Raw genomic sequence first — 22,326 nt, forward strand, 5'->3', positions numbered from 1 at the left:
AGCTGACTGTCATTTTGTTTCACTAGCGCGGAGAGAGTTCAGCTATTCGCGCAGATGTTTAGGTAGCTGTGTGTTTTTTTCGAATAGGTAGCTTTGTGATGAATTCAAGATCCACTAGACCCAGTCTCGGACCAACACCTGCCCTTAGCTTATAGCATAACTCCGTACTTGTAGAACCATGAACTGGCAACCGATGCGCGAAGAGACGTGGCGCCAACGTAGATCATCCGATGAAGACTGCATGCAATCGTTGCGCGAGCTGTTCTCGCAGGTTTTTTTTGCCGTTGCCAACAATAGACGGTATGGGTCGCAAACTTATACTTCAGTAATGTAGATTTGTAGTTCTACAACAGCGACAGCACTCACTTTGTGTGGACAACAGTTTCGCTAGAGCTATTTTTCAGGCGGGAAAACGCAAAGATTCGATTCAACATAAGGGCCAGGCTTGCCCCATTTATCTAGGCTATAAAGCCCTAGATCAGATACAGTACAACTTGCTCGGCTGTTCAACCCTGTCCAATGGACTGCATACAGGGAATTCCGACGTGGAGCAGCTTGCGCGATTGAAAAGGCCCAGCGGGTGGCAGCGGCTTATGTTTTTTCTGCTAGATGGATGGGGTTGATAGAAGTTAGATCGAGGCTTTCATTCTGCAAGGAACAAAGTTAGAAATAACTGAAAGTAGTCTTGTAGGTCTATCACGGCGGAAAATAGCGTCTTTTCCAGTGTAGCAGTAGCTGTAGTAGCAGAAAAAGCTTGGCGCAGTTTACTATTATGCAGTTCGCATTGATTGCTGCTGTCGTTAGAATATGTCGTAGAGTATCGCTAAGTTGCCAAAAAGTCGATGTCGTCGAGTCGTCACCGAAGATTAGGTAGCTATGGAAATAAGAAGTAGCGTTTAGATTCCACTAGTGAACTGAAATACCCAGCTATCACGAGATAAGTTCATTCTTTGTTTTCATTACCTGGAGACACTGAGAACTGATCGAAGTTCAGTCAGCGCACAATTTCTCTTTTAGAACGAATTAGCTAGGCACTGTGTCAGGGTGCTTCATCCCTTACTACAAGGTTTCCGCTATTGCCGTGAGTGCCAATACTTGTTTAAGTGGCTGCGTGTATTCTGTCCGGCTAGCGTTTGTCAAAAGGAAAAACTACAGACTACACTCACTTTAGACTTTTTCTCCTTTTGCTATAGATAATTTTGGTAGGTCGTGCTATAGCAGATGTGTGGTTAACTTGCTGGTCCTGACATTGCGCTAACGTGCCTAGATAAAAACGTGCATAAAGCCGTCCACAACGAATTGTGATACAGTTGCTACTGCTGCTGTGATTGCTCGCCTTTAAATAATTGGCTAGCGTGACGCCTGGTATTTCTTTACGTCCTATTTTTTTGCTGCTGCGTTTCTCTTCAAAACAGGTAGCGCCACTATTTTATGTATCTACGCTGGCTGCCTATGTGCTACGAACGAGTGACTAGAACTCTTTTTTTCGCTTTCCTTCGAAGCTCTTTTCTGATTACGGTAATCTGCCTCCTGAAGCTCATACGTCGTTCGGGAATATCTTTTGCCCCATAAACTAACAGAGCCTGCAGGCTTATATAGCAGCTATAGTAGTACAATAAAGCTACTGATTTAGCGCCTAATTGCTTCTGTTAGCTTGTGTAATTTAGGCAAGTGAGAGTAGAGAGATTCGACTATAGCAGTACAATTGGATAGAAGGCTAACCAAAACGATTATTGGCGCAACGCAAGAAGGAACGTATAGTCTCGTCTGTTCTCGGCAAATCGGAAAATGCATCAACCACTTTCACTGTGGTTCTTCCGCTTTAAACAGAAGCGACTACGGCAATTGAAACACCTGTAATAACGGCCTGCGGATCTCGGCTCTAGGCTGTGACCTCCGTTGCTGGGTTTCTCTCCGGCAGCTGTCAGGTGCTGTTGCTGCCGGGCTGATTCTTGCTATTAATACGGCGGCTTCCGGAAACACGAATGTTGCTTTTCCACTCTGATCACGCTACTGATCAACTGAATTCGGATAGCGTTTCAATACTGTTTTCTGCTGTTGCTCTCTCGTAAGGACCTACGCAGTTTTGCTATCGCTGCTTGCTAGCAGTTAGCAGTACGTAAATAGATTGATGAACAACGTAGAGTACCAACAGGAGATCTACTTTATACGGAGTACAACACTGAAGATAGATTTATATAAAGAACTGCTACGAGAATTGCTTAAGCAGGCAATTAGATTGCCCATTACACAGCGCGCAGCGCGGAAGCAATGGTTACGAGAGCTTTGTGATCCTTCTGCTACTCATGGGCTTGCCTCGCTACTCTGAGCTCAACGCTCATTGGTGGTTCCCCTGCGCAGAACCCTCGCCCAGCGGTCCTCCAGTGATCCGGTTAACGGCTCACCGGTGTTAACAGCCGACCGATGCGGCACCCTCTCCCTCAACTCGACCTGCTGTGAGTAGCGGGCAAAACAAAAGTAGCGAGAACTGGACAAGTTGCTGCCTGTTGAACCTGTAACAATCCCAAACTCAGACCGAACCGAGAGAACAGGTCGCTCAGAAGATGGCAGCATGGTAAGTGGGTAGACAGGCTTACAGCGGGGTGACCATCGCACGACGCTTGCTGGCTGGGCTGCAGTAGTCTGCTCGCGTAGCACCAATAGCGCCAAATTTCAAACCGCGCCTTTACATATGACTGTGATGATCTTCGAGTGAGCGTTCGCTCTTAGCAACGTCACCGTGACATAGCAGGCACCACAGGTCGTAACAGGCTTGAAACCAAACATAGGCATATATCGTTTCGTGCTGGAAAGAACCGGTCAGTTTGAAACAATGGTTAACGTCCTTATCGGATGTTAAACGCGAAAAGCATATAGACATCACTGCTTGACGAACGGTAACCTTAACAAGCAAACAGGTTGTCCCTATCTAATCGCAAACAAAACGCGCAGGTGAGTAAGAATACGGAATGGCAGGTAATTTTAAATGTGCTTATCACCTTGAGGGACACAATTATAACAAACGCCACGACACAACAGAAAGAGTATTTAACTGAACATTGTTGCTTAGGTGGAAGAAACGTTCGCAACAAAAAAGGCTGGTCAGTGTTACTTGGTAAAGTTATGAGCTGAGAACAACTTGGTTTATTTGTATGTTTGTGACGTATTGTGGAAGCTGAATGTCGTTTTGTCTATTGAGTTTAGTACATTGAAAAAATGTCGTTAGAACGGTGGTGCTTGATGCTAATGCAGATCGCATTGTAGCTACTCTGTACGAAGAGTTGTAAAGTGAAGTACGGACAAAACATAGACTCAATTAAAAGGTAAACTTCATAGGACTCGAGAAAAGAGTTACTCTTGCACTAAATATAAACGTTGGTAGGCTGTCTAGATAGTTAACAAGACCAGTTCAGTCGATATATCTGAAGATCCGCTGTTAATTTAGGTATCTTAGGTAGTTTAGGTGTAATAAAGGTACAACCCGAACTATTGGAAAATACTTTTAATATGGCTTATTATAAGTGATATAAATAAGGTGATTATTGTTTTTGTTTACTAGACTTCTCACTGACAATTACGGTGTTTAGCTTACAGCTAAATTTTACAAGCTCAGCCCAATTGAATAACTTAAAAATTGTCGTTTCGTGCTAGCAATGGCCAGCGGTCTTAATCGACGCCCGACGGCATATGTAAAAGATGCAAGTCTCGAGTCATAAAATAATGGACGCGTTATTGGCGTTGCCAATAAAGGACACCCTGCAATAAGGCATCAATAGGACAATATGAAAGCAATCGAATTAGTCGATTGTGACAGGCTGTAAAATATTTGCACTGGAATACGCTAGGAATATGAGGTATTCTTTTTACGCGGTTTATCCTTGCCGAGTCGATTTACACTCATAATCCTTGCGTATAAACAATTTTTTTAATTCTTGTTATTAAGATGTTTCCTGCTTCTATACCCTTTTCAGAGCAAATAACAATGACATCCAAACGCCTTCTGGTGGAGCTTTATTATGACGTGATATCACCGTTTTCGTATTTATGTTTCGAGGCTCTTTGTCGATACCGTCGATTGTGGAATATGGAACTGGCTCTCAAGCCATTCTTTCTCGGCGGTATTATGCGCGAAACTGGAAATATGCCGCCTGCTATGGTAATCAATAAAAAGCAAAAGAGACTATTTATAAATATTTCGTAATTACTACCTTATATTATTTTCAAAAATAAAGTAATATCAAAGAAATAATTGGGCATTGCAAACTTCGTATTTTTACTTGCATGTGGCCCGCTTCGGAGAATGTTGCGAGGGAAGATTGAAAACGACACAAGTCTTGGAATAAAAACGACCCTAATATGTAGGCCGCCTTAAATGATCGTTGCTTCTAGGTACCTAATCGGGGCCTGTACATGATGAAGGATTTGTCGCGCCTTTCCAGGTACTACCAGGTGCCTTTAAAAATACCGCAGGAGTTCATGGAGTGGATTGTATCAAGTTCGACAGTCAACGCTCAAAGGTTTCTTTGCGCTGTGCAGGTTGAGGAGCCAAAATTTGTAGAACCAGTCACCAGGTAACTTAGTTTCGTGCTTTTTTCATATACGACTTGATACTACGATGTGACTGTGTCTGTTGGTGCTTTAGTTATTTGTTTTGGTTTTTGCAACGTCATTCATCTGGCAAAGTAGGCTGGCAGGCTAAGATAGACACATATATTTGGAAGCAGGATGCTCAGTCAACTTAGAGATCTGGGATTCATGGTGTTTCGAAAATTTATTTAAAATTTTTTCGGAAACGCTTTGACATAATAATTTCTGAGTGAAGGACATTATAATTATTCTTTCGACGTTTGTTAAAATTGAATTTATTATTACATTTTCCATTATAAGCATGCATTTAAACGGCCAGCTCATTATGAAATTCGTTTGTTACTTGTCATCCCGAAGCATTCAAGTATTTTTAGAGGTACTTTGTACAATTGACCCTATATCAGTATAACAGTGCATTTCATGTAGAAACTCTCAGCTGCAGTATTGCTGCATGTTCGCTTTTAAAACGATCCCTTATGTATATATATATATATATATATATATAGCGTCCATCTAATAGAAACCTACCTTACAGGCTTTATACTCTTTTAAGACGTCCTTTTCCCATACAACTTGAACGTCATCTACAGCTCATAATGAAATGTGTTTACTGGTGGTCGTTTCAGGGCGTTCTATCAGCGACTGTTTGGTGAACAGAAAGAGATTATGTCACTGGAGTGTATTCCAGAAGTGGCGCACACCGCCGGCGTCCCTGAAGATGTCATTAAAAAATGTCTCGATTCAATGAAATCTGGAGAGATTAAAGGAATCTTGAAAAAACATACCGAGGAAGCGCTTGAAAATGGCGCGTTTGGGGCACCAACCATGGTAGCCCATATTAACGGGAAAAAAGAGATGTTTTTTGGTCAGGACCGTCTGCATCTCTTGGCCTATGAAGCTGGCAAACCCTGGAATGGACCTTTTCCCGAAAACAACAAGCTTTAGCAAACTGTGCAGTCTTCTTGTTTGAAGTGCCTTAAAGTATTTAGTTGCTATACATTTTGTAGTGAGTGATGTTACACGATAAAGCGTATGCTATAGCATAGCCATATTGATTATTATCTGTTGAGTAATGTGTCACACATTTCTTGTTAATAATTTCTCCAAGTCATGATTCATGTGATTTCAACCACATGAATCAAAACACGGACAATTCTGAGGGTTCTAAGATACTTCTTACGTATGGGGCTTACTCGTACCATATTTCTCTAAGTTTTGTGTATTTTATTTGACAAAACGATCAAGTTTTATAATAGAAATAAAACTTGATCGTTTGGCGGAAAACTGTAAAGGATAAACTTTCAATATATATTGTTGCAAGGTACTCACAGTTCTAAATAATTAAAGAAAAGCATTGTTATTATTTCTGCGTCTTCCAGACATGGATATTTCTGATCGGTCGCTAGTTATATCATTCGTACATAAAGTTTCTGGAAAATTGCTAATTTTAATGATAATGTAAGCCATTCTACTTGTGAAAAATAACAGATTTAATGTAGAAAAATTCCCTTGAGAGGTTTGGCTAAGTCCGAGGAAACTCGTGATTGTGAATATGTATAAATATCTTTCACATATTATCCATACCAAAATCGCAGTGTAGTTCTTATTTGTGCTGCGTATAGATAACAATATTAAAAATTGCAGTTAAAGTATAGAAGGTAGGTGCATGTCATTGCTAGATGTTTAAATGATTTAGAAGTCGCCGTTTCACTTTGTAGAGAGGAAACAGCCAGAAAAATACTGATCCCTATTAAAGTTTTCAACAAAACATCAGCCTTTCATGGTCCAAGTAACTGATCAATCTGGATGGCGCAAGTAAAAGGTGGCATTTTAAAGTAAAAAATTTCTGTTCTATTGTGGGAAAATTACTCAATAGATAAGTGAATATTCGTTTAGACAACTACTCATTTTTTTTGCGTTTTGCTATTTTTAGGTTGATGTATTATTATGATTTTTCTTAGCATTTTATATTTTTGTATATATATATATATATATATATTTTTTTTTTGGCAAGATTAATTAACTTTGTTATCTGATCGTACACGATATATAGAATGTATAAATGCCGGGCCGGAAGCGGAAGCCTTTGCCTTTTGGAATGATGCGATACTCTCTCAATTCATTTATCAATTGTAAGTAAAGCATCAAAATTACAAAATCATAAGAGTTTTATTTATTGACCAATTAGATAGAAATTTCGTGTCACGTATTTTGTTTCTTTTTGTATTCAAATAACTACTTTAACAGCACCAACAGTTAGCTATAGAACCAAGTAGCTCATACAGTAATGTTGTGGTCCGTAGTGTGATACCTCACTTATCGTCAGCCTCATAGAACTCAGACATTATATTAAAAAAGAATCTTCAAATCCTCGTATCGTGCGGAGTCTGTAGGTACGAAAAACAACGCAAAAATGTCCACGTTGAGTTATTCACTGGTAATGGACAATAAAACGTACTCAAAAATTATTGAAAAGTTCACACAAATCATGTTCAATGTGTGATGGAGCGTGACGAATAAGAGCGCAAAAAGGCTTAGCTTTGTAACTCGAATCTCAAAAAAAATACTATCTGCGCAGTGGTCGCATCTTCGTATATGTACCCGTATTGCGGGGGCCACGCTGTAAAGCGACGTTCAACGACAAAAGTAGGGTTCGAAATAAATATTTCTAGGCCTACTTTTGTGTACTTTATGCATTTACTTTTCTATACCCATACTTTTGTAGTATAAAAGTGTATTACCGAGGTCGACAAGAATCGAAAACTGGACCGAACCTAAATAGAAAACCCTAGATTTCTACTTTTATCTTGCTTCAAAATCAATTACTGCCGCACAATGATTTTACAACTTCTAAACATTGGTACAATAATAACAAGACATTAATTATTTATTTACTACCATTCTATGCACAAAGACGCTGTTGCAATTATGGTCGGCCTATTGTTATGGAATGAGCTATCGAATTTTCATCTTAGGATGTCCTAAAATTGTACAACAATGGCTACTCAGGCTTGACAGTAATAGAACTCGAAAGATGAAAGCCTGCATATCTCTCCTATTCCAGAGGTAGTGCTTTACGATCGAAAGTTCCCCAGAAATTTTTTTCCCTAGTATCGTCAGCGAGCGAAAGGGTTGTCGAAGTATGACCAATTATGTCGGGTCCGGAATGGCGTAGTCCGTGCAGCATCGTTTGATACCAATTTTGGCAAAAAATCATTAATGTTATATGCTTCCTTTGTTATTTGCTTGAGGAATCGTTTATAGGTTACACTTTACTCACCAGTAATCGTTTGTTTTATCTGTTTACAAGTTATGTCTCTTGTTTTGTTCAGTACTATCGTCGGAGCAAATTGCAACAAAAAAAAACAATGGAAATAATCTATAAAGCGACCGAATATAGAAGAAAACGTTCATTCCAGCGTCGACGAAAAATCGACTGCTGATTTGAACTCGGCTGAATTGTCCCACGTTCTGCTGTATCAGGCTGTTATTAGTCACGCGTTTACGTCACATGTAACTAATAATAGCCGTATAATAAGTTTATGAAATAGTGCGTGATGCGCAAAGGGGTGACCCTATGCACGTTTTCCAAAGCGGCCCGAGTTCTGACTATGGGGTAAAGTGATAGATGAAGTGTACTATAGTAATCTAACTTACGGACACGTTAGGGTAATATCAAAGCAAAAGTTCCATTGGATATTTTACTGCGAAAGACGGAAGTATTCGTTACTTGTACTCAGAAATATATTGATTGTAAAGACCACTGTTTTAAACTGTTAATCGGCACTTTGATATATATATGTGTGTGTCTGTTGGATACTTGCAAAGTTGTATGCGGTACCGTTTCACATATAATAGACATGTCACACAGGCGGCGCAGAAATAAAGATGATATATACATGATGGCCAATACGCCGATATCAAACAAGGTGCCAATGTTGGGCCTTGGTCCTTTGTCGACTTAGTATAGGATTGCTTATAATAGTATAATAATATTATATAATATTGCTTAATATAGGATTTAGGCCTGATTGGAATGAACATTAACGTAACACTAGTTATACGGTAGGGCGCTTTTTATCCTTTAAAGATCGAGCTGGAATTGATCTGTTACCCTGAAGAATTTAAAATGTAATACTACTCTAATGACACTAAACCTTTAAATGACCAAAGAAAAAAAAAATTTCGATCTTGTATATGAAGGATTAACTAGCTTCTCTTATTATAGTAATTACTAAGTCAATTTCTATAAACGATTGGTTACTCTGTTACTAATCGTAACAATTAGGCTACGTTGTAGACGCGTAAATCGACCATTTAGAGATTTTTGTTCGGCTATTAGTTTTAATTGGGTTCCGATCTAGCGGGAAAGCAGGTCGCTATCTTTTTAACCGCTACGCGGTTTCAGCCAAATATAAAGTACATAAAATTATCTGAATATCTGTTCCTAGTTTCTTATTTCTGATCAATCTTACACTATTCCGCAATGTAAGCCTGCTCTGTCTAAATTTTGGTGGAGGCCAAGTAGGGCTTAGGTATACGGATCTGGATGTCTCCCGTAGCAATGCCTTATGCTTTAGGTCGAAAGTGACTCAATATACAGGTAGTAGAGCTTAAGACTCAGCCGCGGGTTAGCAACTTTCTTTTTACTTCCGGAGACGATGATCTGGCCAAAAAGACAGCTCAAGGATACAATCATCTTCGACTATATCATACCTAATACATGCTAGTATAAATTGGCAAAGTTGGATGTTACATTGAAGAACTTCTTTTCAGAGAGAAAATAATAGGAAACTATATTACTTCAGAAAAATGACAAATTGAAGTAACTTATAATAGCCATTTTAATATAGGGGTCGTAAAATCACCACCTCAGGCAATGTCCTGTAAGGTAAGTGTTTTGTTTGACAAAAAAAATTTAAAAACTGTTTCTTTTGATACTTTTTGAATATTACATCCTAGTTGCGAAATTTAACGTTATTTTTATGATTACTTTATAGGTTATGCTATTATATAGATAAAACATTTCATTGATATTGCTTAATTTCTATAAACTCGCAGGTGTAGATCTTATGTGTGTTATACTATGCATAGTAGATAGTAACGCGTCGTGAATATAGTATTTGTTCAGTATTTGTGTGTTCAAGTAGAGATCCAGAACAGAGAATATCTGCTTATCGAAGGCTGTGCTTGTAGTAGAATTGTATTCTACTGGAATCTGTGCGGGGGTCGTTGAAATCATTAGTATTGATTGCTAAAATAACTCTCTTTTGTGTTGACATTGATCACGACAATCCAAAAAGAAGTTAATAACAGGAACACATCAATAGAAAAAGTGTATCAGCAAGGCGTGTTCGGAACTTCGGTCGATGTGAGTTTCCCTATGAAGTGCGATCTCAGATCACCACTGCACGTTAAACCGTTCCAATTGCTAATAATTTTATTTCATTGTTCATATGGTGCTATGAGGCTATCGTAGAAAGTTTTTCGGACGTATGACGCATAGCTGAGCCCACAGTAAACAATTTTCATTTAAAAGAAATAGTCTCCCTTGGCGGATATACATCCATGCCGTCGATTAGGCAAATTATGAGTCCCGCGTTTATAAAAACCTTTGTTGTTAAAAATGGGATTCAAAAAACAAGAATGTCTTTCACTTGGCATCCCGTGAAAAAATTGGGTCGTCAATGGTATGTTTAATATTCAGGAATAGATGATCGGCGAAGGATGTGAGTTTACGTCAATATGATAGGTACACAAAATATTCACCTAGTGGCCGCATAATAGCGTTCTCGGTTTTCTTTACTTATGTTCGGGTTTGGCCCTACTCAAGAATACCGCTTTTGACGCTAGCACGGTAAGTCTCTACTTGCGCTGTGTGCCAGCCATATTTTCCTGATGAATTTGTTAGATTTCTAAAATTCATTGTGAGCGATAATTTTGCGCATAATTGTCGCTGTTGTTGTTGTTTTTTTGCTTCGGATGGGTCGAATCAGATTCAGCCTTTGTTACTCGGTAGTATCGCCTGATTTTATTATAACCATTTCTGTAACTTGTAATAACTCGATTCAAGAAATCACCCTAGGACTAGTTCCGAGGTAACGAAAAGTCCATTAATGGGTAACCCACCATAATATACTTTTTTCTTTATAAATGCTAATGATCACTTACGGTAAATTTTGGCAGTGATGTTCGATATCATCTCGTCGCTGTTAAGCAAGGGGGATCATCTTGGACAAGAAGCATCTTTGAGGTCGAAATTTTTTATCAATATTCCACCCTGTGAATAGATACAGCTGCATGCCCAAAGGGAGCGTATATTTCAGAAGAAGCGTTCGTCGCAGTGTCTTCGAGCTTGAACTTGAAGAACAGAAATACACGAATTTCCTCACCAAAAGGATTTAAATGAACCACGCCAATTTTCAATTACAAAATTCAATATGGTAGATTAGACATGATTTCACTCGTGCAAAGCTCAGCGATAGCAAGCCACAGTCGTTCGAGGTAGCTAACATCGCTCAAGGTTTTCCAATGACGGCGGAACCGGCGAGACGAAAAACCGCGAAAAACGTTTTGCCCCCTTAACACAGCTAAAATTAATGCCATCGAACGTGCCCTTACACTATAATTAATTAAACACTTGAAAATAATGAAAAAAACCAGCAAGGTATATAGTGTTAGGAGCTGGGCAAAAAAAAGCTTTTGAACTTAGCTCATCCTACTGGCCCACTGAATATGCAACATCCTCATAATTAATTATAAACCCAATACGTCCTCATTATATATAGAGCTATAACGAAGGATTGTAGAAGTAAACGCTTCAAAAGCAAACGAGCATGTAGTATCTCTGTATACTTATCACGTCGGTTTTTGCAAAACGTGGCGTATAGTTACGATTGAAACCATTTTCCTCAATGTTTTGATAAAAAAGGCACAGTGTACAGCCATAGCAAGCCGATGAACAGATTAACCGACACATTTAAAATGAGCGCATGTCCTAATCAGTGAACACGGATCCTTTTCTCCGTTGACAGATCCTATTAATTAGTAAGTTCCTTGTGAAGGCATAGGGAAGCATTCTTATATATTGATTGCAAACATGTGAAGCTATCATCAATTATCCAATAAGATTCCAGCCCTAGAATACAATAAAAGTATCGACGAATATGTACGCTTGAGATATGGACAGAGAGCGTGCAGATAACATGTTTCTCGCCCCCTCTGAATATTACAGTATTTTCCTACTGAAAAGAGAAGGTTAAGGTTTGCTCATAAATAACCTTTTAAAAAAGGTTTCTCTTGGCTTTAAAAGCCAATTTGTTTTGGTTTTTGCTTTTTTTTTTCCCATAGCTTTAATATGGACCAAGTAACCATCCACAATATGCCTTGACGCTGGTAATACAATTAGTTCAATTATTAAAAAAATACGAAGTACTTAAACGAAACACATCTGTTTATAGCATGTGTATGTATACGTGTTATACAGGTATACGGTTCGAATAAAATTAATTATCATTGAATATTTTAACTATGTCTATAGTCAGGGAAGAATGATATGGAAGTTTGAACCAATTAGCTAAATAATTACTATAATTTCAAGACGTCCTTACCATAGGCCATCCGTACAGTTGAACCCACTTCCGCAATGGCAAAAGCTGCCCTATTATAAGTTAATGAAATTCCTGTACTCTGACAAACATGATAAAAATTGCAAATATGAGGTATCTTTATTAGCACTATATATTGATGTATATAATTGTAAATCCAAAAAATGCGGCACCGCAACAATGCAGGAGATATTTTCTCTTGGCCTGTAGCTGGTCGTGTAGTCTTTATCGGTAGCTTTACCTATCAATTAGTCTAGTGCCTTCGTTGAATCCGTCTTCGACTGCTTAATTCGTTGTTCTTTTTTTATTTTAAGATGCACAAGTTTTCGTTCCGTGATCAGAACAGGAGCAGGCCATTGCCCCTTGTGGTATCCGCCCGTCTGGCGTCTTGCATTCTGCAGGCGTTACGGGATCCGTGCCCAAAACCAGCGACGATCGAAGGGAAATCGGCGTCTTTCCAGAAGTAGACAACAATCTGTTCAGAGCACACACTTGTGAATGAACCCTCCAGATTCCGTTGGTTTTGACGGCGACGAAGCGGCAGCAGTAGCAACGGTAATAGTTGTGTGCAGTAACAGAGACGCTTCTGTCGAGAATACGCGCTCGCTATTCGGTAGCAGTTAGTTCGCCGATTCGATTCGATGCGATATCCCGCCAGCTCCAGCGAGTCGGTGCGCTGCGAGAGTCGAGGCCCAGGGCGACCGGATGACGACGTCGAGCGGTAACCAAGCGAACGTGTTCCTTGCCACATTTATTGGTTGTTGCTTGGACTGGCGCGGTGGGGGCCCTCTAGGGGAGTCGTGTTAATCGAAGTTTCTTTTAACAGCCAAAAGAGATTTCATCATTCGAGAAGCCAGCTAATGCTTGTGATCGGTTTTCTCTTTCCTGTTTTCCTTCTCATCGTCAAGTTACGACGGAATCATCGTCGAACAGCGGCGGTCACAGTGGCCTCTGATCTCCCCCGGAGACGTTGGTGCTAAAACTCTGCCAGGCCGAACAGCCAGTCAAGCGGCTCGCCAGCCACTCGTGAAATCGACGTTCAAAGCAGGTCGCTCGCGCGCATGTAGCAACACATGGACACAGGTGAATATCCCTATCCATATTACGGAACGGCTGCTAGTGGAATAATGTTGCTATACCCTATATTCATCGTGCTCGGAGCAGGCATTAAGTGTAAGTAAGTGAAACATTATTATTGTCACATACATGTAGTGTAGGGTGGGTTACAAACCCGAAGTCCAAAGTATTTAGGGAGACTCCTTGGGGTAGACGCGGTAGGGGTTTTACTCCGAATTGCGTAAAAATCTATATGCACATGAATAGATACGAATGTGTAGTGCTTGATGTTTGCCTACAATTCAAACTTGATGATTTGCCAAAACTTGTATATAAGGCTCAATATGACCTTTGATGATTCTGGCTACATCAAGACAACATCGGTCTCGCTTGGGTGCGTCGGTCATCTTGGCTGCACCATCTTATATATATATATATATATACACACAAATATATATACATATAAATGTATCAAGTTCAACAACTGGCAGAGTCTTTAAATGGTAATAACTACCGTACGTTTGCCTCTTTTTTTACGTATAACGTAAGCGTCCTTGCTGCTATTAGCATTACAGTGTATATCCCGGCATTTATCTAATAATTTAAAAGTTGTAATTCTTGTTCTTTAACTATTTCTTGTTTAAGTTACGCAATTAAGTTCTCTCTCTTTTCTTCGACCGAAAGGCTGCTGAGCCAAGCAGTTTGCAGTCTAAGAAATTACTTACTGCAGTTTGTTTCTTCATTGTATTTGGAGGACAGAGCAAGCTTCAGTTGATCCGAACCTACTTATCAGAAATATTCTTTCTCCTTGTCCGTATATAGGCTTTTAGGTCTAAGTTGTTCTGAGAAGCGTTGTAAAGCCTGTTCGAAGTTTTTACAGAGTGCAAATTTTTCAAAGAAGCGAAATAGGTTTTCCTGATATGGCTAGCTCGGGCGAAGATCACTACAAAGCTATGTCTACAAAATTAGATTATAATGCCGTTTGACTAAATGAAAAATTATTGAAGCTTTTTCTATCTCAATATCTGTATCTCTTAATATGTGTCAAAAATCATAGACTTTTTCGTTATCAAGAGGTAAATTTTTGTCCCATTACATTGTCACAATAGAAAATACTACCATTTAGCTTTATACTATTATTGGGTGATTATCTTGACTCTATGTCTCAATGGCTCTATCTAACTAGCAAACATGTAACATTTCTAAACTGTAGAAAATACATAGATTCGACTCGAAACTACCAGCTACTATACTCTTCCTACCCTAATAATAATCTCACTCGCATACGTTTCCTACAGCTTTACATAAATTTACGTAGCCATTTAGACTCTATTTAAATTTGGGAAATATAATGCGTAATCGAAAAGAATATACTGAAGGGTTTTAGCATTTTTGTGATTTAGAGATAGCTGCTTACCGGAAGCGGCTAAAGAGTGGCAGTTGCTCCCTAGCTTTTCATATTTACGAACGAACGAACGAACGAGAATCGAGCTCGTGTACCTCAATTTCTAAAACTGAACTAGACTTCACTGCCTAGGAATAAAGCTCTTGAAACTGGATTTTTCAGGAAAGTAGAGGATCAGGAAGAGCTCTAAACTCCTTAGGTGCAACGAGATTCACCACTGGAGTACTCATTATGAAATAGGAAAAGCGAACTAGAAAAAAAAAGTTCGGAGCAAAGTAGTTACAGAATTTCTGTGCATTCCTATCTATCCATTACTAAAAAAGGATGTTTGGGCGTGGGTGTATGTTTTGACAAAGGAGGCTTCTTTGGAGCTGCTTGTTCCTTGCTAGGGGACTCCACACAGATCTGCGTGGCAAAAGGATGTTTTTTCAAACCCAGCCCCACTGAGCACCGACTAGAAAACGGGGCAAATAGCAGCACCTAGCAGAAGTAGCAGTGACATGCCCAGCCACTGCTGCGGAGTGCAATAAAGAGACAGATTGAAAGCTGAAAGCGTACAACAACAAAAAGGGCCCAGGACGAAGCTCGCAGGCATTACCTAACCTGGATTAACGATAGGTAAATAGCTGGAAATCCGAAATACCTACAAAAAGATACCAAACAGGTTATATTATGGACACTCCAGTGGTCCCTACATTTATATAGTAGCAAGAAAACAATATAGCAGAACGGTATCATTAACATTCGAACATCAGGATAATATTAAGATAGTGTCGTATATGCTGTCTTTCTGGGTGGATTCTAGCGACACAGGAAATTCATTTTTCGGTTGCTGGTGACTTACACATGTGCATGTAATAAAATTCAATTTTTGTAATTATATTTCGATCATACAGTTTGCAATTATCTTGAAAGGTTAGACTCATACTTAGAAGACCATACACTTTGATCTAGGTTGATCTAGGTTTAAGTTTATTCAGTCCAAAACAAGCTTGATAGCCAAATTGCAGTAGTATACCTGAAACTCAACGCCGTGTTATCGCCGTGACAGTTACTTCTGCTGTAAAACGAATATATATATTAAGAAAACAGTATTATTTACTGAATACGTTATATATAGATGTATGAAAACATTCCAGGAAGTGCTGCAAAGGGCTCACCTTCGCTGTTAGAAAAAACTGAACTCTTATTAAGTATACGTTAGTTTAACTTGAAATCCTCACCGATCTCGTTTTTCCAAATCGATGTCAATGGGACTACTGGACACCGGCCTACAGTATGCACAAGTCATTCAACCTTGATTGCCTCATATTGGTGCGGCGCGGAGCAGTTCGTTCCATCATGCATTGAAACACCGTTTTTTCCTGCTGCGTATCCTGCGTACGTTACGTGTGAATGGTTCATCCGGTCTCCCAAGGAACGGCAAGCCATCCTTATTGAAGGCTTCTCCTACGAAATGCAGGAGGCTGACGTGCTTACCGGAGAATGCAATAGGGACTCCCTAACGGTAAGCCTCATGTTGACATTAGGGAGATTGGGCGGTTGCTTTCCTTCTTACGACTCGTTTAAGGACCGCTAAGGGCCTCAAACGAATAATAGTCATTTCTCAATAATTTCTCGTGATTGAGATCTGTCTGGGGTAAGACGATAATTTATTGAGCAAGACCGGAGCGGGATTACGTACGTTGGTGTAGTGGAGAATCGTGTGAAAATGTATCTATAGAATAGAGGTTATTTCTCCGTTTCTTGGAAATCATAGTTTAAATTAAGCGTGTTTGCATTATTTGCCTATCTTGCCATAGGTTATGTCTCCGACATGATAGATATCATAAGTCCAATACTTTACCTAAGTAAGATAGAGGGAATATTAATTAAGCGTATACTTAGACATGTCGTTCTCGATCAAGCAGGTACAAGGTGGCATATATATGATTGTGTGTATGTAGCTACATGTATTATGTCCGCTTAAAAATTCATATCTAACGTTTGATTAGAAGAGAAATGCGACAAAAAAATACACTTTACTTAAAAGTTTATTCCAATGTTATTCTGTCGTTTTTATAGCGTTCCTTATTTCAGTTTGCTTGTTCCATGAAAATCTCTCCAATCACTTATCAAGTACAAGCTATTTCTTGCTCAAGAGACAATTATTATAGGCTTCCACGATGATGAGCTGTTTGAATAGGAGCAGAATTATTCAACAGAAGGTACGGCCGCAATTGTTTACCATGGGGTTGCAGTCTGGTTTACTGTCCGACATTTCTAATCTTGTTGCATACATCTCAGCCGAATACTGTAAAGCTCGGTAGAGAAAGAAAAGCGGACACGGCCAATGTCCTTCTCTTGTATATGTTAATTTGGCCGTCTAAAAAGTTCAGCAACAGCAGATACGCTCGGCCTTGAGATCCGTATCGCTATCAAATACGCGTGTTGATTCCTTTAAAAGCTCAATTTTGTCTTGGGACTCTTGGGTAGGAAAGTGATGTCAGCTACGTCCAGTGTCGATCGGATGGCCAATGTCACAGAACAAAACCTCACTTGAAAGCTAGTGATTAATACCTCCAATACACTGAACTTACATAGTAAATATTTATCTGCAATCAGATACCTATTTTGAAAAAGTAGGTTTAAACTGAAGACGTAGCACAAATTTCAAAGGGTTATGTTCCTACTGCCTGAAGAGAGCGCAACACAATTAATTCGGTTTGAAACGCATTTTTAGGTTTATCAGCATTGGAATTATTTAGCCAAATAGTCTTACCGTAATAAATTTTTGTTAAGTCTGTTGCCATACCTTCTATATCTACTAGCTTATACTTTATTGTTTAAGCACTTATTATCTTTCATACTTTGCTACGATTGTGTCATTCAGAATGACACCATAGATTCAAATGTGAGATAGTCTCTAATATATCAAGATATAGTATGTCCACGGGCCTTGTGCTACCTTCACCAACATATTGCTAGAAGTTCCTCCTGGGTAGAGCTGTATGTAAGTTGTGAGATTAGCCAAAATTCAGTAACATCCTTCCTGATTTGTCTCCTTCTAGAAAAAGATCGCAGAAAGTTGCTCGCAGCTATACCAGTGACTGTCATCGTATCACTATTTATAGTTACGTCTTCCATTACACCACTAAACACACTGTGTCTGAAGAAAGCCAGGAAAATCATAAGGTGCAGCTCAATAGAGCAAAGGCCAAACCCGAAAGGCCAGCCACCTAGGGACAGAATAGTTTGCGAAGAAATATATATATATATATATATATATATATATATATATATATATAAAATGACAGATAAGTAAAATTTTGTACATGTGAAATCAAAATAATAACGCATATTTATAAACACACATGCACACAGCTTAGTTAATCGAGCATAGTCATGCTTAAATGCACGGTTTTCAATTTAGCTTTTTTGCAGAGGACCCGTTGAAATTAAAGTGTCTGTTCAAGCATGTCCTTTCTCACAACCATCATATTGAATCTTTGGACCTATTCGGCCATCTTTACGCCAGGCCAAACAGTGTGGCAGCAAATCAAAGGAAGTCTGTTGGGGCGAGCTAAAAACTAAACAGACTTTGGGGGTGGGGCAGCTGATTCGAAGATTTTCCTCCTGTGCAAGGCTCCCCAGTGCCGTTTGTAAGTAGCTCTGAGACCTAAAACGGTTCTCTAGAATGACAGAGAATAGCATTTTAGAAATTATAAAAGTAAAAAAATGATTGCATCGAATAAATATCGTAATAATCATACGACTTGGCTCTACTGAACTGCACAAACGATAAAACGTAAGCAAGTCGCCTGAACGTAAAATAGGAAAATGGTATATATGGGAATAGAGTTTTAATAATGTAATAGATTTTCATGCTCGGGTTTTATCCTGCGTGCATTTTTTATACCTAGCACATTCTTATATTATTCAGAGATAGTGAAAGTTTGTTTCCTCTGCTGGATATCGCTGTCTGGGTCGCTCGGTATCAAGTAGTTTGTTGGGCCGACTTGCAAAAACAGGTTTTCCGCGACACACACGAGGACAGAGTTTTTACAACAAACAAATAGGTCGAGCGACCTGTGTTACCAGACATATATCGAACCATAGTAACACAGAAAACAACAGAAAGGTGGATATCCGTCAGATATATGTACCGGTAGGTTACAACCCTTCAAAGCCTTTAGCCCGTTTTCACTAATCTCTGTGATTGGAAGTAATGCGAGGCACGCCTTCCGCAGCGTTCAGTCGTAACGGGACAAGCGCGCTTGTAAAGTATGTGAGATTTCATGTTATGAATCCCGATCGCCGCTTCAAAATAAAGCTCTGCTTGTCTCCTTTTATTATCATGTTTCCATTTACGTAGTAGCTGTTATGTAGCTCTCAAATCGCATCTTTTAATGATTAGAAAACATCTGTTCTATTGTATTATTGTCCGAAACATGGTTCTTTAGGCAAGATGAAGTTAAACTCATATTTTCCTGACAGTTTTTTGCTCGGTAGCAGCAGGAACCCCGTAGCCGCTCTTAACTAGCGTTCCTGTCACTTCATCAGTACCGAAACCGTAATAGTTCTAATCACGGCGTCTAATAGACTTGTATGGGTCGAAAATAAACTTCACTGGTATATAAGCGTCGTTAACAAAAACACAGGATAGATGGAACAGAGACTTAATTTATATCAAGAGAACTTTTACTGAGAAATCGAAAAATCGCTTATCCTCATTCTCTTTATATTTTTTTCTTCATTTCAGTTTTACACGGCCAAAAGTAACCTTACTCTGTGTGGTTCGAACGTACTCCGATCGTTCGATTCCGAATCATCGTGGATTCGTGCCGTATTTCGAGCTCGACACTCAGTGAATCAGGGTGGGTTCCGTATCCACTTTGCTCTCAAATCAGATAACGCCATTCTGGACAATTGAGACGCTAGCTAAAGGTCTATTTATCCGGAAAGAAATAGTTAAAAAATCACATTCTGTCGTAAATAGTACGTGGACTATATTTTCAGCAGAATCTGTTTTAGGTTCCCGAGTCGTTCGACTGTAAATTGGAGCATTAGAATAGCACGCTGATTATAAGCACTGTGAAAAGCATCAACCTTAACCTATTTATTTTTGCCTAAATTTATTGTTATTGCCCAATATATTTAGTGTCATCTTTATGTATAAAGTGAAAACCACTTTCGTACAATTTTCTAAAAAAATTAATAGATTAATTTTTTTTTAAAAAAATGTAGCTTAAGCTTCTCTAAGCTAAAATTGGGAATTTTATTGGATTGCTACACGTTATTTATGCAAGGGATAATATTGGAAGATGACTGTACAATCTGTAGGGGACCGTCTTCTTTAGGGTCGTTATCCAGGGATTTTTATCAGTCGGAGCGATACAAGTTTACGACTAGTGCAACGGTAATAGAAATAACTGTGGTTTGATTTTATTAAGCAATATATAAACGCTTACGAAATCGTTTATTTATTATTTTATCATCCACCGAGTCGCTCACCAGTCTGTAAGATGGAGTTTAATGTTGTATATAACATTCATTTCATGGGTTAAACTATGATTATGAACGTAGGTAGGGCCTACAAATTCTGATTGTAATATGTACGGAGAATTTTGATATGAATAAAATTTAAAAAAAGAAAAAAATGATATAAATAAAGGTCACAATATTGACTCTTATTCTAAAAACATTTATACGGTTGAAATTTTCACTTGATAAGGTTGCCAATCGTTGGTCTGTCTGTATGTTATATCGGCGTGAGAACTTCAACCAGCAGCCCATTACGCGGCACTCTCACATAAATGCTGTTATTGTGTTATTTGAAGTGACATTATTTAGAAAAAATAACATTTGTCAGACAATCGTAGCGATACTTCGGGTATGACGCACCTGGTCATTGGGGGGCTATAGTTGACATGATGAGAATCACGACAAGCAACGTATGTGTATTATATTTAGCAAGATGTATAATACAGACAATTTCGAAAATACAGAATTATATAGATAGATATATATATATATATATATATATATATGTACGAATCATAAGCCTTCTAGCTTGTTACATGGAAAATTTCAAAAGGTGTAGTAACGCATCCTAGTGTCACTCCCTGACATCTTTTCATTCAATAGAGGTGTTATCTATTGAACTATATGTTTAAATCTTCAGCATGTAATTCATCATCTTCCTACCTTTTTAAGAGCACAAAAGCCCTTAGCCTCGATGGTATATAATGACACTATACGTGAATGCTGTTCAATTGAACGAAATAAAAATATATAGAAATACACTAGTTCTTGTTCCTATGAAAACAGATTTATGTTTTTGTCTAAACAAAATATACCTAATCTTTGGCGATTATCAATGGTATCAGTCTATAGAAAAATCCAACCAATCTCTAATTTCTTCCATAGAACTCCATTTATCTGCTTGTCTTAGCCGCTACACAATATTTCTTCTAATAGCATATATTTCTAGAGCTCTGTACTTACGTACATACTCCTACACGTAGCGCTCTGTACCTATGCGTAATTAAGCTTGGCCTGATCCTTTAATGAAAACGACTGTCCTTGAACAAAGTCTAGGAAAAGCCTTATTTCTCAGACCTGAAGTGTGCGCATATTGCTATGTTTCGTGTCGCATCCGACACCAGCTACTTCTTCAGCTCGTTCCACGGATAAAATGTAAGCCTCTCTGCAATTCATATTTGTACCGCTAATCCTCCACCGTGTACAATCGTTACGTATTCTTTATAGAAATCCAACAAAACATTCACGTATTTACGAAACAATTTATAGTAAATAGTTTGATCTTTAAAAATGCAATGGAAACTATTCAATGTGGTCCTGCAATCGCTTTGCCTTTGGCTTTCAACTCTCATTAAAAAAAAACTGAACGGTCGACACCTGTCGACTTTCCGCGTGCCTATACCAACATGGCCTATGCAATTAAAATTGTTTTGCTGTCTTTGTCGTGTTATGTGGCTCGGACTCAGAAGCAATGCGCGAACGCTAGATGAATCGTAGGTAATTTTTCATCAACCGTACGGCACCTCGATGCCTGATTCTTTTAACTGCAAGCAAAATCAACTGATACGTCAGCCATTATTAGCCGCCCTGTGAGTCATTGACTTTGGCGTTACTTAATTTTCCAGAACAGTATCTTCATCTGCCTTACCGCGCCATCTGCGCCCTACAGATCTCCACCGTCTCTGTCCGTTCCCACTGATACATCAAGGCTGTCAACGATGCAACTATGGCCAATACAAGAAACTAATGATAAAAAATACTGATACTGATAGCAGTATTTTTTCGTTCAGTTCATCACTTCGATGCACCTTATTCAATTCCTGTTTGCAATCATTGTTCTCCTTGTCCCTTCGTTCTTATTCTTCCACATCGATTTCCTTATATATTCACACACACACATATATAGAGAGAAATATCGATGTGGCTTTTTGTCCACTGATTTAATTACTCAGCAAGATCAAGTACGAATTGCCTTTACCACGTTGTTGTTGTATGAGATGATTCCTGTGAAGATTCGGATAAGCAAATGAGTATATGACACTGGATGTATGATACATAGATATTGAAATGAACCACAGAACCGTAAAAGTAACTGCTATAAATATTGCACTGTGTTTTCCAGCCAGCTTTGTTTCAAAGCGGCCCTTG

General features: G+C 38.9%; 2 protein-coding genes across 6 annotated transcripts; both read left to right on the top strand.

Annotated features, from left to right (window-relative positions):
* The first annotated feature begins 160 nt into the window (after window positions 1–160).
* Window positions 161–7,264, top strand: LOC111246365 (glutathione S-transferase kappa 1-like). 4 transcript variants are annotated; one of them, XM_086982228.1, is made up of 4 exons: window positions 161–300; window positions 3,972–4,156; window positions 4,390–4,571; window positions 5,214–7,264. In XM_086982228.1, the coding sequence occupies exons 1-4, from the start codon at window positions 231–233 to the stop codon at window positions 5,530–5,532; spliced, it is 756 nt and encodes a 251-aa protein (XP_086838354.1). In that variant the 5' UTR covers window positions 161–230; the 3' UTR covers window positions 5,533–7,264. The 4 variants fall into 4 exon arrangements, with proteins under 4 accessions (XP_086838354.1, XP_022651582.1, XP_022651584.1 ...); XM_022795847.2 differs by lacking the exon at window positions 161–300 and adding an exon at window positions 2,684–2,952; XM_022795849.2 differs by lacking the exon at window positions 161–300 and adding an exon at window positions 2,977–3,101.
* A 5,259-nt stretch (window positions 7,265–12,523) lies between these two features.
* LOC111248181 (low-density lipoprotein receptor-related protein 12-like) lies at window positions 12,524–20,861 on the top strand. 2 transcript variants are annotated; one of them, XM_022800050.2, is made up of 3 exons: window positions 12,524–13,367; window positions 15,933–16,162; window positions 19,397–20,861. In XM_022800050.2, the coding sequence occupies exons 1-3, from the start codon at window positions 13,268–13,270 to the stop codon at window positions 19,565–19,567; spliced, it is 501 nt and encodes a 166-aa protein (XP_022655785.1). In that variant the 5' UTR covers window positions 12,524–13,267; the 3' UTR covers window positions 19,568–20,861. The 2 variants fall into 2 exon arrangements, with proteins under 2 accessions (XP_022655785.1, XP_022655786.1); XM_022800051.2 differs by having other exon boundaries at window positions 12,525–13,277.
* Window positions 20,862–22,326: the final 1,465 nt, after the last annotated feature.

This window comes from Varroa destructor, unplaced genomic scaffold (genome assembly GCF_002443255.2).
Source record: "Varroa destructor unplaced genomic scaffold, Vdes_3.0 BEIS01000003.1, whole genome shotgun sequence".
NCBI classification, from domain to species: domain Eukaryota; kingdom Metazoa; phylum Arthropoda; class Arachnida; order Mesostigmata; family Varroidae; genus Varroa; species Varroa destructor.